This window comes from Lycium ferocissimum, chromosome 5, assembly GCF_029784015.1.
Source record: "Lycium ferocissimum isolate CSIRO_LF1 chromosome 5, AGI_CSIRO_Lferr_CH_V1, whole genome shotgun sequence".
Classification (NCBI taxonomy): Eukaryota; Viridiplantae; Streptophyta; class Magnoliopsida; order Solanales; family Solanaceae; genus Lycium; species Lycium ferocissimum.
In genome coordinates this window covers 7,386,649-7,399,824 of record NC_081346.1, presented here as the reverse complement: position 1 = coordinate 7,399,824, position 13,176 = coordinate 7,386,649, and the positions used below count along the sequence as shown (strand labels likewise).

Below are 13,176 nucleotides of genomic sequence, written 5' to 3'. Positions count from 1 at the left end.
TTTTTTTTTTTTTCTTTCTTAAATTTCTGAATACAATATATCATGATAATAGCCATGATTAATAAAGCATCGCCTTTCGTTTAACTATTTCGGGAAAATACAGTTTTGGACTTCCAATCCATTGTTTGTTTCATTAGCGTTTGTTTCTTCTGTGAATACCTTTTATTATCTACTCCTTTGTCAGTTTATAGGACAATCTTTCCATTTCCGTCGTGCCAAAAATGTTTAGCACTATTCCATTATTAATCTTGTTCTATTCAAAATTCATTATACTATTAATTTGAACTCTAAAGTGATGAGTTCTCTATTAAGCTAATTTTTAACTGTTAATTCTACATTTTTTTTTTCCGTTGGCCTAATGTGTAAGTCATTTTAACATCTTAACTTTCCTAGCGAGTCAATTACCATAACATAACGTGTTTTTATGAGTATTTGTGAGGTATAATTGAGTTTTACGAATATTTTTCTGGAGTATAAGCTCAATATTGCTAGGTATGTTAAAGCTTAACACAGAGGTTAGATTATAAAGGGAGGAGCTTGTAGCTTTCACATCAAGAATTGCTTCAAGTTCACCATTATAGCAAAATACAATCAAGCATCTTTATATATGAGAAATTTTCCCGTGCAGATCTTTTGTTAGTTGTCTGATTCACGAGGATGTTAAAGTGAACATGCATTGCGTGGGAAAGGCAGGATAGTAATTAACTACTCCCTCCATTCCCTTCGAAACAAATCATTGTCTGAGGAGTTACTTATGCCTGTTTGTTGGTTTTGAAGGATGATGCTTACCGTGATTAAATGCTAGAACATTTAAATAAGCAACATTTTACTCCATTTGGAAAGGTCACATATATATTATTTCCTGACTAGCCTTTCTGTGAACAGACATTTCCTGATGAAGTTTTTGACCTGGAAAGATCTGTACGTACCCTCGACTTAACACACAATAAAATGGGTATTGCTCTTAATCTTCTTGAGCTCTTGATTTGCATATTTTTTATCACTTTAGATTATAAAGACAATTTCTACTGGAAGAGTGTGTTTGTATACTTATCTTATTTTCCTAATTGTTTTCCTGGAAGCTAATTCTTACTTTTCTGTTGTGACAGTTGAAATTCCTATGGAGATCAACAAACTAAGTAACTTACAGCGTCTTGTAAGTACGACATCCTACTCCCGCTCCCTTTTTTCGTTTGTTTTTCTGATATATATTAGTGTGTAGGAGGCCTCATTAGAAAAAAAGGGTATTATTTTTGGAAAGAAAATTATACTGTTATTGCGTCAGATCATATTATGAATGCTAGCTGTGAAGAAGGTATCAACTCGTATATTGCAGCCAAAATGCACATAAAACTAATGCAAATGTTTTATAGAGCAGAAATGGGGCAAACAATTGTTTGTTTTTGTTCTCCTTTTTTTCTTTTTTCTAATCTTTATCAGAAAGAAACTTACTAGGGTAAAGAGAAGGTTTCTACAGAGCACATGATATCTCCAACTACAAAATTGTTACAGAAAGTAATAGGAGCTGTCCAAAGCCGATGGAGCTCACTTAAGGCCAGGAGTAGACCGAGTGCTCTAGATCACCCTGGGGGTAGAAAACATTCACTACACAAAGGTTTCAGAAATGTTCTGCTCTTGTTTAATATTCATTGGTTTTATACCTGATGGCCCAAACAACAACCAGCAATTCTGCAAATTTTAATTGCCTTATCCCCTTGCTCCTGGCAAAACCACAAGTTTGCTGATAAGAATCATGCATTACGAAATGATTCCCAAAGAAAACTTGCAACTACAACTACAACTTGCAAGCAAAAGAGAAATGCAGTAGCAGAATTTATGCTGCTCCTCTTTCCTTGCACATAATGCACTAGCTATAAGAAGCCTGCATATTAGGCCTTCAAAACTGTTGCCAATCACATGCCTTGCTTTTCCGTTAGAAGTTTATTGCTAGCTGATGGTTGTACCTGGTAGTTTGTTCCATTAAAGCATGTTAAAGCATTGTTTAAGGTGTAATCTTGAGTAGATAAGCATAAAGTAACTCCACTACTGACTTGTCCTGTTACTGTTTTTGTTGAATAACTCATTGCATTTTTTTCTAAGGGCTTTTATCTTAGAATTTTTCTTGTTTATTACTCATTAATGTTACCATTAGGTTTATTCCTGTATTAATGGTGAATATATTTCTTAAGTTGATTCTCTAATACTAAGAGCAAAAAACTTCTATCTCCAATTATCTCTATTCAGATTTTAGCTGATAACGTTATTGAGCGTCTTCCCATGAATCTGGGATTGCTTCAGTCTTTGAAAGTGGCAACACTTGATGGGAACCGGATCACAAACTTGCCTGAGGAATGTAAGTCTAGATATGTTAGATCACTCATGTTAAGTGGAATACTTTTTTCTTTTATAAGACTGCACTCTCTGTTCTAACTACATAAACTTCCTGTGTTCAGTGGGGCAGTTGGTGAAACTTGAGCGTCTGTCTGTCTCAGCAAACTTGTTGACAAGCTTGCCTGACACAATCGGGAGCTTGCGGAGTGTGAGTGATTTATTACACTCTATAGGTTACCTGCTTTCTAAGTTCTATTTAATGTGCCAAAAATTGTTTTATTGTTCGTTAAAATATTTTTACTGTAAAGATGCTTAGCTGGCACAAGAACTATTTAATTTTGATCTTGCCAATGCCTTTGATTGGAGAATTGTTCTGTAAATTGATATCCATGACTTTTTTGCTTAAGGTGCAGGTTTATACATTTTCTTTTGAAAGAAACCCTCTCAAGTCGTGCTATTAAGCCAACTTGTTGTGACATCTATTTACTTGTTACACCTTGTTTCCTGTTATCCTTTTCACTGTCACTGTTAAACAGAGTAAGTAGTGTTGACTTGCAGTTGTAATTTATTATTCAAATTCTTGTGGTTTTATCTTTGGGGGCTTTGAATCAAGTTCGACGGTTCTCTTGACTCAAGAACTGTTTTTACGATTGCACACATTGTTATTAAAAGATTCTCAGCTACTTATTGTATTCTAGATGACGTTATTTCTCTCTGTCTGTGAGGGTGAAGGTTGTATTGCTTAGACTGACGTCTTCGCAGTTCCTTTTAACTGAAAAAATTTCAGCTGTAGAATTGATAATATCTTTTGGCAATGCAGTTGGTTTTGTTGAATGTTTCAAACAACAAGTTAAAGTTTCTTCCTGAATCAATTGGAAGTTGCTTCTCTTTGGAAGAGCTGCAAGCCAATGGTACATTCATATTTAGCTCGTCTTTCTTCTGATACTTTCTGTCTCTCCTTTTCCTTTGATCTCCTGGGTGTCGGAGCTTTGTATGCATATCAAATTGACCATTAGCATGTGGGAAGACTGTTTGTAGAATACATTTTGAGTTGATATACAGTGTCATCTTCTACTTTCTCCTTTTTTTTTCCTTTCTCGGATTCACTGTTAGTGCTTCTACTGCTTTCTCCTTAGCCTCATGATTGGAAGTTTCTGTCACAGATAACTCCATCGAAGAGCTTCCTGGTTCAATTTGCAATCTCATTCAACTAAAATCACTCTGTTTGAACAATAATAAACTCAATCAGGTAATGTCCAAACTTTCCTTCCTCTCTGACTATGTCTGTCTCTCTCTCTCTCTCTCTCTCACCCACACACACACACACATGGACATATGTAAAAACATGGCAAGCATAAGTAGATCTAAAGTTGCACTGTCTGTCTCATGTAATGTAACTAAGAGCGATATTTACTTTGTTAGCTGAAATTTTCTTCTGACACTTGAATGTCTTCTCTTAATCTCTCTCTCACACACAGAGAGAGGGAGATAGAGATAGAGAGAGAGAGAGAGAGAGAGAGAGAGAGAGAGAGAGAGAGAGAGAGAGAGAAGGGTATTCAGCAGATTTGTATATATATGTTATATAGCTCTTCATCAAACCATAAGACATGCATGGAAAGGCTTTTCATTTAATGAAGAAGAAGCTTCACATAGGGATACTGGTATTGAAACATCCTCATGTGTTGAACTTGTGAATCGTGATATGAAATAGTTGTTGTGTATAGATATTTGCAAAGTAATCCACATCTGAGGTCATCTGTTTACACTTATGTAGTTTCTTTTCTTTAATGCGTGATCATCCTGGAGTTTGCAATTCTCCTAGCTTATGCGCTTATTTTACAGCCATATTGTAGCTATTGATTTGTTGGTTCTCATTTTTTCAGATGCCTCTAAATTTATTAAAAGAATGCAAGGGCTTGCAGAACATAGCCCTACATGGCAATCCCATCACCATGGACCAATTTCAACAAGTAAGTCACCATTGTGCTCACTATCCTGAAAAAGTCACTTATGGAGATCTCCAACGGACTTTTTCTCCTTTCAGATGGAAGGATTTCAAGAATTTGAAACCAGGCGTAAAATGAAGTTCGACAAACAAATTGATTCAAATGTGATAATCAGTTCTAAAGGACTTGATGAGGGTGTTGATTTGTGATACCACTGCTGCTGTAATTTTGTAAGGCTTCCTACTCTATCTTGTTGATCTTGTTTTTATATCTTTACTTCCTATTCTGGTTTAAAAGAATAAAAAGGAAACTTCTTCCATACTATCTTGGTTATGCAGTAGCCACATTTCACTAAAAGGGTTGGTATCTGCTTGTAATTTCTGTAATATTTAAATTAAATTTGACTACTTTGTTGTAGTCAAATGCTCATGTCATTGCTGGATATGCATGTTAGCATTGATCTTACCTCCCTGCCCTATTGCCTCTGCAATCATTTATGTCGCCCAGCCATATAGCTTGTAGGATTATAGGCTTACGCTGCCACCGGGGGTCCATTGAGGAAAATGTGTTCAATCTAAAGGGTATGAAATAGTTGCTTAGGAACGGTGTCCTTAGCATTCTGTTGTCTTGTCTGGCAAGTTTCTCAATCTGATAGACAGGTCTACTAGTTAATATGATTGCCAAATTAGTTTCAATGTAGTATGATGAAATGCCAGGTCAGGTGATGCATTTGATCAACTGCTGTCCAACTTTTTATTGCAGTTGGGTGGAAATTGGAGGCGTTGAACTATTTGATATCGAGGAAATGCTGTTACTGCTGACTCCCAAGAATATGCTCATGCCTTTCTACAGTTCTTCATGGAATTGTTAACTATGACAAACTGGGCAATGTATCTATGCTAAGTTAAGAGTAATTGTAAATGGTCTGTATTTCAAGTGTCCCAATCACTTTTTTCTTTTTGTAAAAGCTATGTATATATATTAACTTAAACCTGGTTATAGGTGCAATAAATATATCAGTTTTTATAACATGTGCATGAGTGAACTGCACTATTAATTTTTAAAAATATAATAGGAACATCGGTGTGATCTCTAGAGTGTTGCTGTAATGTGTAAACTGTAAAGGCATGAATCAAATCTTGTGAAGGAAAAAGAAGTAACTCACTCGTGTGGAGCTCTAAAATAACCGAAAATATCCACGGTTACGACTTTCGCCCACAGAAAATGTCTGTGTCAACGCCCACTGAAAATAAAACTATCCCAGAATATTTTGCACTATGCACACTTTGTATTTCCACCCTATTATTACATTCTATGGGTTGCAGCCAACCTTTTGATTTCATACAAAAAGACTGCAAGGGTTTTAGTTCAGATATAAATATGGCCAAATTCAAATAGCAAAAGTTAAAAGTAATGCTGCGTCTTAGACCATATATATAATCCTTAATTTAAATTGAACTTAAACTTTGTTCGTTAACTGAACAAATGGGAGGGAAACAAAAGCGTATAAGTGTGATTTAAGGCAAGCAAAAATCGTTTTGATCTTACTATGTTTCTCAAATATTTACGATTATAGGAGCAAGTCAGAAAATTGAGAAATAGAACCATCGATTTAGTTTGTTCTCATTAGCCACGAGATGATCATCTTAGGGAGAACCTCCATTTAGAGCCTATTTGGCCTAGTGGCTAAAAACTGCTTATTTTAAGAAGTGTTTTTTTTTTTTAAATGCTTTTCAAAAAAGTACTTTTGGTAATTCATTTGAAAAGTGCTTTTGACCACTTTTAATAAGCAGATTGTGTTTGACTAATTTTCTTAAAAAGTGCTTTTGAGTGTCAAATTACAAAAAATGACAAGTATCAATGAACGTTTACCACTAAAATGATTTTACAGAGAAAAATTATTTCAAATATCTATTATGAAAGACTTCAATTAAAATTTTCAATTTAATATAATACATAGATAAATAAATAAAATATTAAATATTGATATAATATCAACACAATGATTTAAATATACTAAAAAACTACAACCAAAATAAAATTGAAAATCATTCCACAAATTAAAATTCAACACAAAGAATTATTAATTAGAAATTAATGGATTAACGAGGGATATACTTGGTAAATAGTATGTATTTATGGTAGGGATGTTTTTGCCTTGAAAAAATATTTTTTTGCTTCTGCTTCTGCTTTTTTCAAGAAGCAGAACTTTTTTACTTTTCCCCTACCGTAAAAAAACTGCTTCTGTTTCTACTTAAAAACAGTTTTACTCATTAGCCAAACACCTCAAATATCCAAAAAAAGTATTTTTTCTTAAAAAAAAAAAGCCCACTGCTAGGCCAAATAGGCTCTTAGTTGTTCTTATTACACTCCTATTCTCCGAAGGATGAAAGTCTATCTCTTTTTATTTCCTTTCTATATGTAAAATTAAAAAATCATCATATAATAATTCAAAAATTGCGATGGAAAAGAAATAAGCAAGGTCTATGATTATTTTTTAAAATGTGAAAGTCTCGATTTTAGTAATTTATAAAAGGAAAAAATAAAAATAATAAAATCAGAGAAAAAAAAGAAAAAGAAAAATACGTGACATTCTAGAAGAGGGTGGAAAATTTCACGCGAGAAAGGATAAGGATTTTAATCATATCTCACCATATCTTTCCCACAAAATTAATAAAATAAACATAAAAGAAGTAATTCGAACACGTGATATTTCAATATGTACCACCACGTGAATGACCAATTAGTACTTTTCGAAAAAGGGAAGAAAAGAATGACCAATTAATTTCTGGACCAATTATTAGGCTAATAGATAAATAAATCATGCTATTAAATCACATCGGGATGCAAACCATTATTATTATTCGGTTAGGCTAGTTGGCGCAAATATTTGGACCTCCCGCGTTAGTAATTTTTCGACCCGCCCAATAACAGATTCCGATACCCACTAGGGCTCTACTTTCCACCTTTTTAATCGTCAATGATTTTCCCCCAATTCCAAATTGCCCTATTCTTCTTCCTTCAAATCGACCTCGATTTTTTGTCTAAACATTCGAATTAATCTTCGATTCGTCTAATTCGTTCTCTCCTCTATCTATTGATACCTCTTTTGGCTATAGCCGTTTTGTGAATCCAATTTCGATTTAGGGTTTCAGATCTCTTCTTTATCTTCTAGATCTGTTCGATTCATAGGTTGATTTGTAAAATTGAGTCGTTATTATACCTTAATTTTGTTTTTGGGAAAGAAAATTAGGGTTGATCTTCTTCCGATATAATTAGGTTGTGGATTTGGGATTTCTTCTTTAATCCGTTTCCTTTCGCCTTCAATTTATTTTTCTTGAACCAATTTTTGGTTGATTTAATTAATTGATTATCTGAATTTGGGGATCTAGGGTTAGGGTTTTCATTAAATTTGCAATTTATATTTTTACCTATTGTTTTTTTTCCAAAGAATAAAAATAAATAGAAATAATTTTACCCGAAATTCTATTCCGGTCCTCGAGTGGTTCTAGTTGGTACCAATTGAAAGATTCGCTACCCCAATTTTGACGAAGACCCGTTAAAGGTACCCGAACCGTATCCTCCTAATTTTGTTCATGTGCTACATGTATGTAATAAAACAAACTTCATGGGTCTCTATTTCAGTTTTCTGTTCTTTAGGGCCACACTATGATGAAACTAATTTAAGTGGTGTCACTTTTTTTTATCCCACCGTGCCACGTGTCACTACTTAGAAATTAGAAACTTAATTAGCTTAATGATGACTTTATGCAGTTATCTAAATTAGCCTACTTTGCTCGAAAACAGAACGGGCAGTTGTTGTTGCGCTTGTCAATGTATAGTCTTGTAGTATGTATTTGTTATAATCTGGGTGTTTTATTTGCTGCTTGCCTAGACTTTTTATGTTAATATTTCCTGTAAGTTGTTGTCTTGTCTGGTAATTTTGTTGTCCTAAGAGGAAAATTGATGCTTGTATTATGTTCCGGGTCAATATCTTTTAGTGCAACACCACCACCACACAACAACAACAACATACCCAGTGTAATCCCACAAGTGGGGGCTCACCGGTTCATTTTCTTAACATAGTTGAGTGTATATCTAAATGAATGTACTAACAATCTCGTGTTGGTTTTTCTGTTTATTGAGAGTTGATGTGGTGTTTTTGTTTGTATATTTCTTTTCAGCTAGACAATACAGTTATATTTGATCTAAAATGTTCTTCTGAGATTGTATAGGAATGGGTTTAAATGCTCATCTTTACAGGTTTCCTGTGTTTAATTTAGTGGGATTTTAATGCAATTACATGATTATGAAATTTTATGCATTGCTACATATTCTTAGAACGCGTGGAACTTGAAGGCGTTTTCGTCCCTTTGCTTTTTGTCTTTGGACTTCTTCCCCTTTATGTTTAAATATCTCATATTTTTTACTCCTTGCAGCTAATTATGTTGCAAAAAAGGCCTTTCGGTGAAGAGGATTTGTATGAGGTTTCATCTAAGCAACCAAGACATGAACCCAGCTGTCAGCTAGTTTCGACTTTGGAACTTTCTCGTGAATCAGTGGGTGTGGAGGCTTATGCTTCAGGTAACAAGAAATTATTTTGTTAGCTTTGAGATATTCTTTGCTCTGTTTTTGCTGCTTTGTGTACCATTTTATAAAATGCTTTCAGTCACTGGAGGATTGCAGAATCCTGTAAGACCTGCCAAATATTTTTAAGGTTGGAGCTGTTTTCTCCACACCTTACTTTACGAGCTTGCTCTTTTAAGAGTAGATTTTGGATTTTAAATGAATCTTTTTGATCCATACTCTGATTAACTGATCTGTTATCTATTGTTCTTGTTAGGTGGTGATGAGGACAACTTTTCAAGAGTCATCCCTGATGCTAACAAGAAACCTGATAGTCACAATGTGGCTGAAGTTCTTTTTTCTTCTGAGAAGGAAACTGAGATGGGCATTCATGGATCTGCTTCAAACTCTTCCTGGCCCACTAGTAGCACCAGTGAGGAAGACATCAGGCCTGAGGCGCCTTTTCACATATTGACGTCTCCTGAATATTACTATTTTGATCATCCGTTCAGGGCTGCTGCTCATCACAGGGAGATATATTCTTCTCTTTTAAGTAATCCTCAAAAGATGGTCCCCATTGGACCCGATTTTCAGGCAGAACTACCAGATTGGGGTGCATATATTGATAAGGATAAACCGTGCGTAGAGGGTATACATGAAACTCTGAGTCCTTCATCTCAAGCCTATGAAAATAAATTTGCTGGAAGGAGTATCATTCCGATGCCTAAAATGGAGTTACTTGCAGATGATGGCGAGAATGTCGGAGAGAGAAGAGTTGAATGTTCCTGTGAAGATATAGGTTCCATAAGATGCGTTCGGCTACACATCATTGAAGCAAGGGAAAAACTAAAGCTAGCCCTTGGAGAGGAGGCATTTGTTAGGTTGGGTTTTTGTGACATGGGAGAGGTAGTGGCAGAAAAATGGAGTGAAGAGGAAGAGGAATTATTTCATGAGGTCGTATTGTCCAATCCTACATCACTAGGCAAGAATTTCTGGAACCATCTTGCTATTGAGTTTCCTTCACGGAGTAGGGAGGAACTTGTCAGCTATTATTTTAACGTCTTTATTTTGCGAAAACGCGCTGAGCAGAACAGATATGATCCACTGAACATAGACAGTGATAACGATGAGTGGCATGAGACTGTTGATGATGCTGATGAGAGTGCTAAAATGACGGATGAAGATGAGGATTCTGTGGTTGAAACCCCAGCATATCACAATGTTCTCAGCTACAATATGATCTATGAGGAGCACGATAGACGATCATATGACGAGGAGGTGGGTGATGCAATATGGGAAGATTATAAGCCTGTAAATTTTGGTAGCAGGAAGGTCTTCACTGATGTGCCGGAATCATATCCTGCTAAGTTGTTTGATAGTAACAGCAGTTATAAACTTAGTATGCAGCCTCAAGACCAAGGACTATCAAATAAAGTGGATGAGCAAGAAATCCAAGGTGGCTCCTGTACCACTGATGCAGCCGGGGTTACTTCAGAATCATCACTAGGGAAGACCAATGATGGTAAACATTGGGCAAGTGATATTGCTGGTATGGGCAGTGGCACCAAGCATGATAGTCTGTTGGAACCGTGTAGTGGCAAAGAATGGGATGTTGGGTACTTGAGGTGTGCCAGAAATGAAGTTGATTTGTTACCAACCCACACTATGATTGAAGAAGTCTTTGGTGATGGAGCCTGGATATACAAGAGCCGAGATGGTTCGGGGTTAAGCTAAACAAAAAGAAAAAGAAAAAAAAAAAAAAAAAAAGAGCGTGAATTCTTTTATTCAGGAGTTAAGCTAAGTTTTGAATCAATCTGGTGATGCTTCAAGCGCAGGCTCCAGTTTTCCTTGTATATTTATAATGGTGGGAGTAATTTTTTTTACCCAGATGTAAGAAGTGGCATTGCAAGGGTGTTACATGAGCTGATGGATGCTAAACTTTTGGAACTGTACAGTAGCCATTATTTACTTTAACACCAGATCCTGGGAAGCTGTTCTGACTGACAGTAGGTTGTTAGAATTTATTTGTAAAGTTTGAACTATGGCCAATTGAGCCATATTTCCAAATAGGGGGGATGAAGATCCTTTTAGATTCTGATATACGTAAGTTTTAGTGGTTCTGTACAGTCGTGAATTTCCTCTCTTTTTATTTTTTGTTCCCTTGCACGCATCCTCTTTCTATTTCTCAACCTGTACTCTCAATTACAATTAAGACCTTTATGGGTAATTACAAGATATTACCGATGTAGAACATAGTATCACTATAGATTGTGAAGGTATTCGTACCAGAAGTTTTTAGGTATAAACTCGAAGCCTTTTTAAGCTGACTGATTAGGCATCTGCTTTTGGCCTGAGTACTAAGAACATCAAGGTATTTCTGTGGAAGGTTGGTTCTTAATACTTTATGGTGTATCATTCGACTTGGAAGTTGGAAGGGTTGGTTGTATTGAGAGTGAAGTGTAAACTGTAACATTCGACTTAGGAGGAGGGTCGGTTGTATTGAAAGTGAAGTGTTAACGGCTTGATTGACTTGGCATCAATCATTGGTAGTCTCTATTGAAAAGAGGAAACAGCATGCTATGTAACAAGAAACACGCATTTGGGGCTAAAGTGTTGTTACACAGTAGCTGGAGGTAGATTTCCTTGTTGGGTAAAGAGGGGAGGGGTTTTGGTAAAAGGGAAGAATGGCAAGAATGGTGGTGTACGAGCACCTCGACTAATTCTACCTCCCACTTGCTATCTCCTACCATCATACATATTGAGCTACTCTGTCTACTACACCCTCCAGATAAAAAAAAGACTCCACTTAGCCATTTGCACACCCCTTAAGAAATTACTCACTCCAAGAAAAAATATGTAAATTGACTAAATCACCCCTAATTAAATAGGCATTAGGATTTGATCACATAACATTTAATAGGAGTAAATCTGGAAAGATAAGGTTAATTGTTTCTTGATTTAATAAGTGGACACTTTTTTTGATCCAAGAAAAAAAGGCTAAGTGGACTTTTTTTTTATCCGGAGGGAGAAAAACTTCCCTAATATGTTTTTGGAATTTTTACTCATTGTAGCTTCTTTTAAGACCTAATCATTAATATTAACTACCCTTTTATTTAATTATATTTAGTAGCTAATTAACTTTTCTAAATTACAAATGGTAACTATATCAAAAATACATACCCAAACACATATATCTTTTTTTTTTTTCAATCACTACCCATTTCAAATTTTTCATTTCTCAAAACCCTAAAAAATCTCTCTTCCCTTCTCTCAACCACCACCACCATGGTCGCGCCGCCCCTCTTCTCTTCTCCCTCTCCCTCTGTGCTCACCGCTCTCTCTCTCTGCCGCTCCTCTCGCTCTTCTCCCTCTTCTCCCTCTCCCTCTCCCTCTGTGCTCACCCTTCTCTCTCTCTCTCTCTCTCTTTTCACTCTATCCGGTGAAGCGATGGCACAGATCTGGCTGTGTGTATTGTTGGTGGTGGCGGCGATGGCACAGATTTTGAGATGGCGGCGGAGAAGATAACGTGGAGGTGGAGAGATTAGGGTTTTGTTGGTGGTGGAAAGGTTAGAGTTTTTTGGTAGTGGCGGTGTCTCAAATTTGGATTTTTGGTGGTGGTGGTGTCTCAGATTAGGACTTTGGTGGTGGTGGAGAGATTATGATTTTTGGTGGTAGTAGTGTCTCAGATCTGGCAGTGTGTATTTGTTAAAAGCCAAATACAAATATATTAAAAATCTACATCTCACAAATACACTGGTTTTGAATGTATTTGTCCTTGTATTTTTTGAGTGTATTTCTTAGTGTATTTTGTTAATTTTTGTCTTTGTATCTGAATGTATTTGTTGAAATCCATTCAAATACAAGAAAATTTAAATATATTTGGCTTCATATGTAGTTGGAATGTACACAGTGTATTTGAAATACATCAAAAAAATCCATTGAAATACATCAAAAAAAAAAAATCAGTAAAATACATAAAAAAAAAAAAATCACTGAAATACATAAAAAATCACTGAAATACATAAAAAAAAAATCACTAAAATACATCAAAAAAAAAATAATATTAATATCTAATTTAATAGCTCCACCGTTAAAGGCTAAAATCAAGGATCTTGTTTTTTTTATCGTGTTCTCATGTATGTGTTGACAACAAATACATGCGAAAACATACACTATTTTGCTAAAATGTAGCTACAAATGGTAATATTTAAAAGGGTAGCTACAAATGACAGAAAGCTACAATAAGGTAGTCATTTGAGTAAGTTTGCCTATTTTTTTTGTCTCTATTAGAATCTGAACCCTTCTGAGTCCGCGACTTTTGTAGTACCAAAAA

The 13,176-nt window shown here is 35.5% G+C and overlaps 2 protein-coding genes across 3 annotated transcripts; both read left to right on the top strand.

Annotated features, from left to right (window-relative positions):
* The first annotated feature begins 717 nt into the window (after positions 1–717).
* LOC132055737 (plant intracellular Ras-group-related LRR protein 7-like) lies at positions 718–5,306 on the top strand. 2 transcript variants are annotated; one of them, XM_059447696.1, is made up of 9 exons: positions 718–955; positions 1,110–1,156; positions 2,245–2,353; positions 2,454–2,539; positions 3,152–3,242; positions 3,495–3,580; positions 4,215–4,301; positions 4,376–4,507; positions 5,040–5,306. In XM_059447696.1, exons 1-8 carry the CDS (start codon positions 952–954, stop codon positions 4,484–4,486), a joined length of 621 nt encoding a protein of 206 aa, XP_059303679.1. In that variant the 5' UTR covers positions 718–951; the 3' UTR covers positions 4,487–4,507; positions 5,040–5,306. The 2 variants fall into 2 exon arrangements, with proteins under 2 accessions (XP_059303679.1, XP_059303681.1); XM_059447698.1 differs by lacking the exon at positions 718–955 and having other exon boundaries at positions 1,110–1,160.
* A 1,841-nt stretch (positions 5,307–7,147) lies between these two features.
* Positions 7,148–10,977, top strand: LOC132055736 (uncharacterized). Its single transcript, XM_059447695.1, has 3 exons — positions 7,148–7,842; positions 8,717–8,861; positions 9,121–10,977. Exons 2-3 carry the CDS (start codon positions 8,723–8,725, stop codon positions 10,575–10,577), a joined length of 1,596 nt encoding a protein of 531 aa, XP_059303678.1. The 5' UTR covers positions 7,148–7,842; positions 8,717–8,722; the 3' UTR covers positions 10,578–10,977.
* The last annotated feature ends 2,199 nt before the right edge of the window (positions 10,978–13,176 follow it).

Bases quoted from the DNA above. Each gene is read 5' to 3' on its own strand.
- LOC132055737 (XM_059447696.1), top strand. The intron at 1,157-2,244 runs GTAAGTACGACA...ATCTCTATTCAG, and splicing joins TAAGTAACTTACAGCGTCTT to ATTTTAGCTGATAACGTTAT. The intron at 3,581-4,214 runs GTAATGTCCAAA...TCATTTTTTCAG, and splicing joins ACAATAATAAACTCAATCAG to ATGCCTCTAAATTTATTAAA.
- LOC132055736 (XM_059447695.1), top strand. From the start codon at position 8,723: ATGTTGCAAAAAAGGCCTTTCGGTGAAGAGGATTTGTATGAGGTTTCA. The intron at 8,862-9,120 runs GTAACAAGAAAT...TGTTCTTGTTAG, and splicing joins TGTGGAGGCTTATGCTTCAG to GTGGTGATGAGGACAACTTT.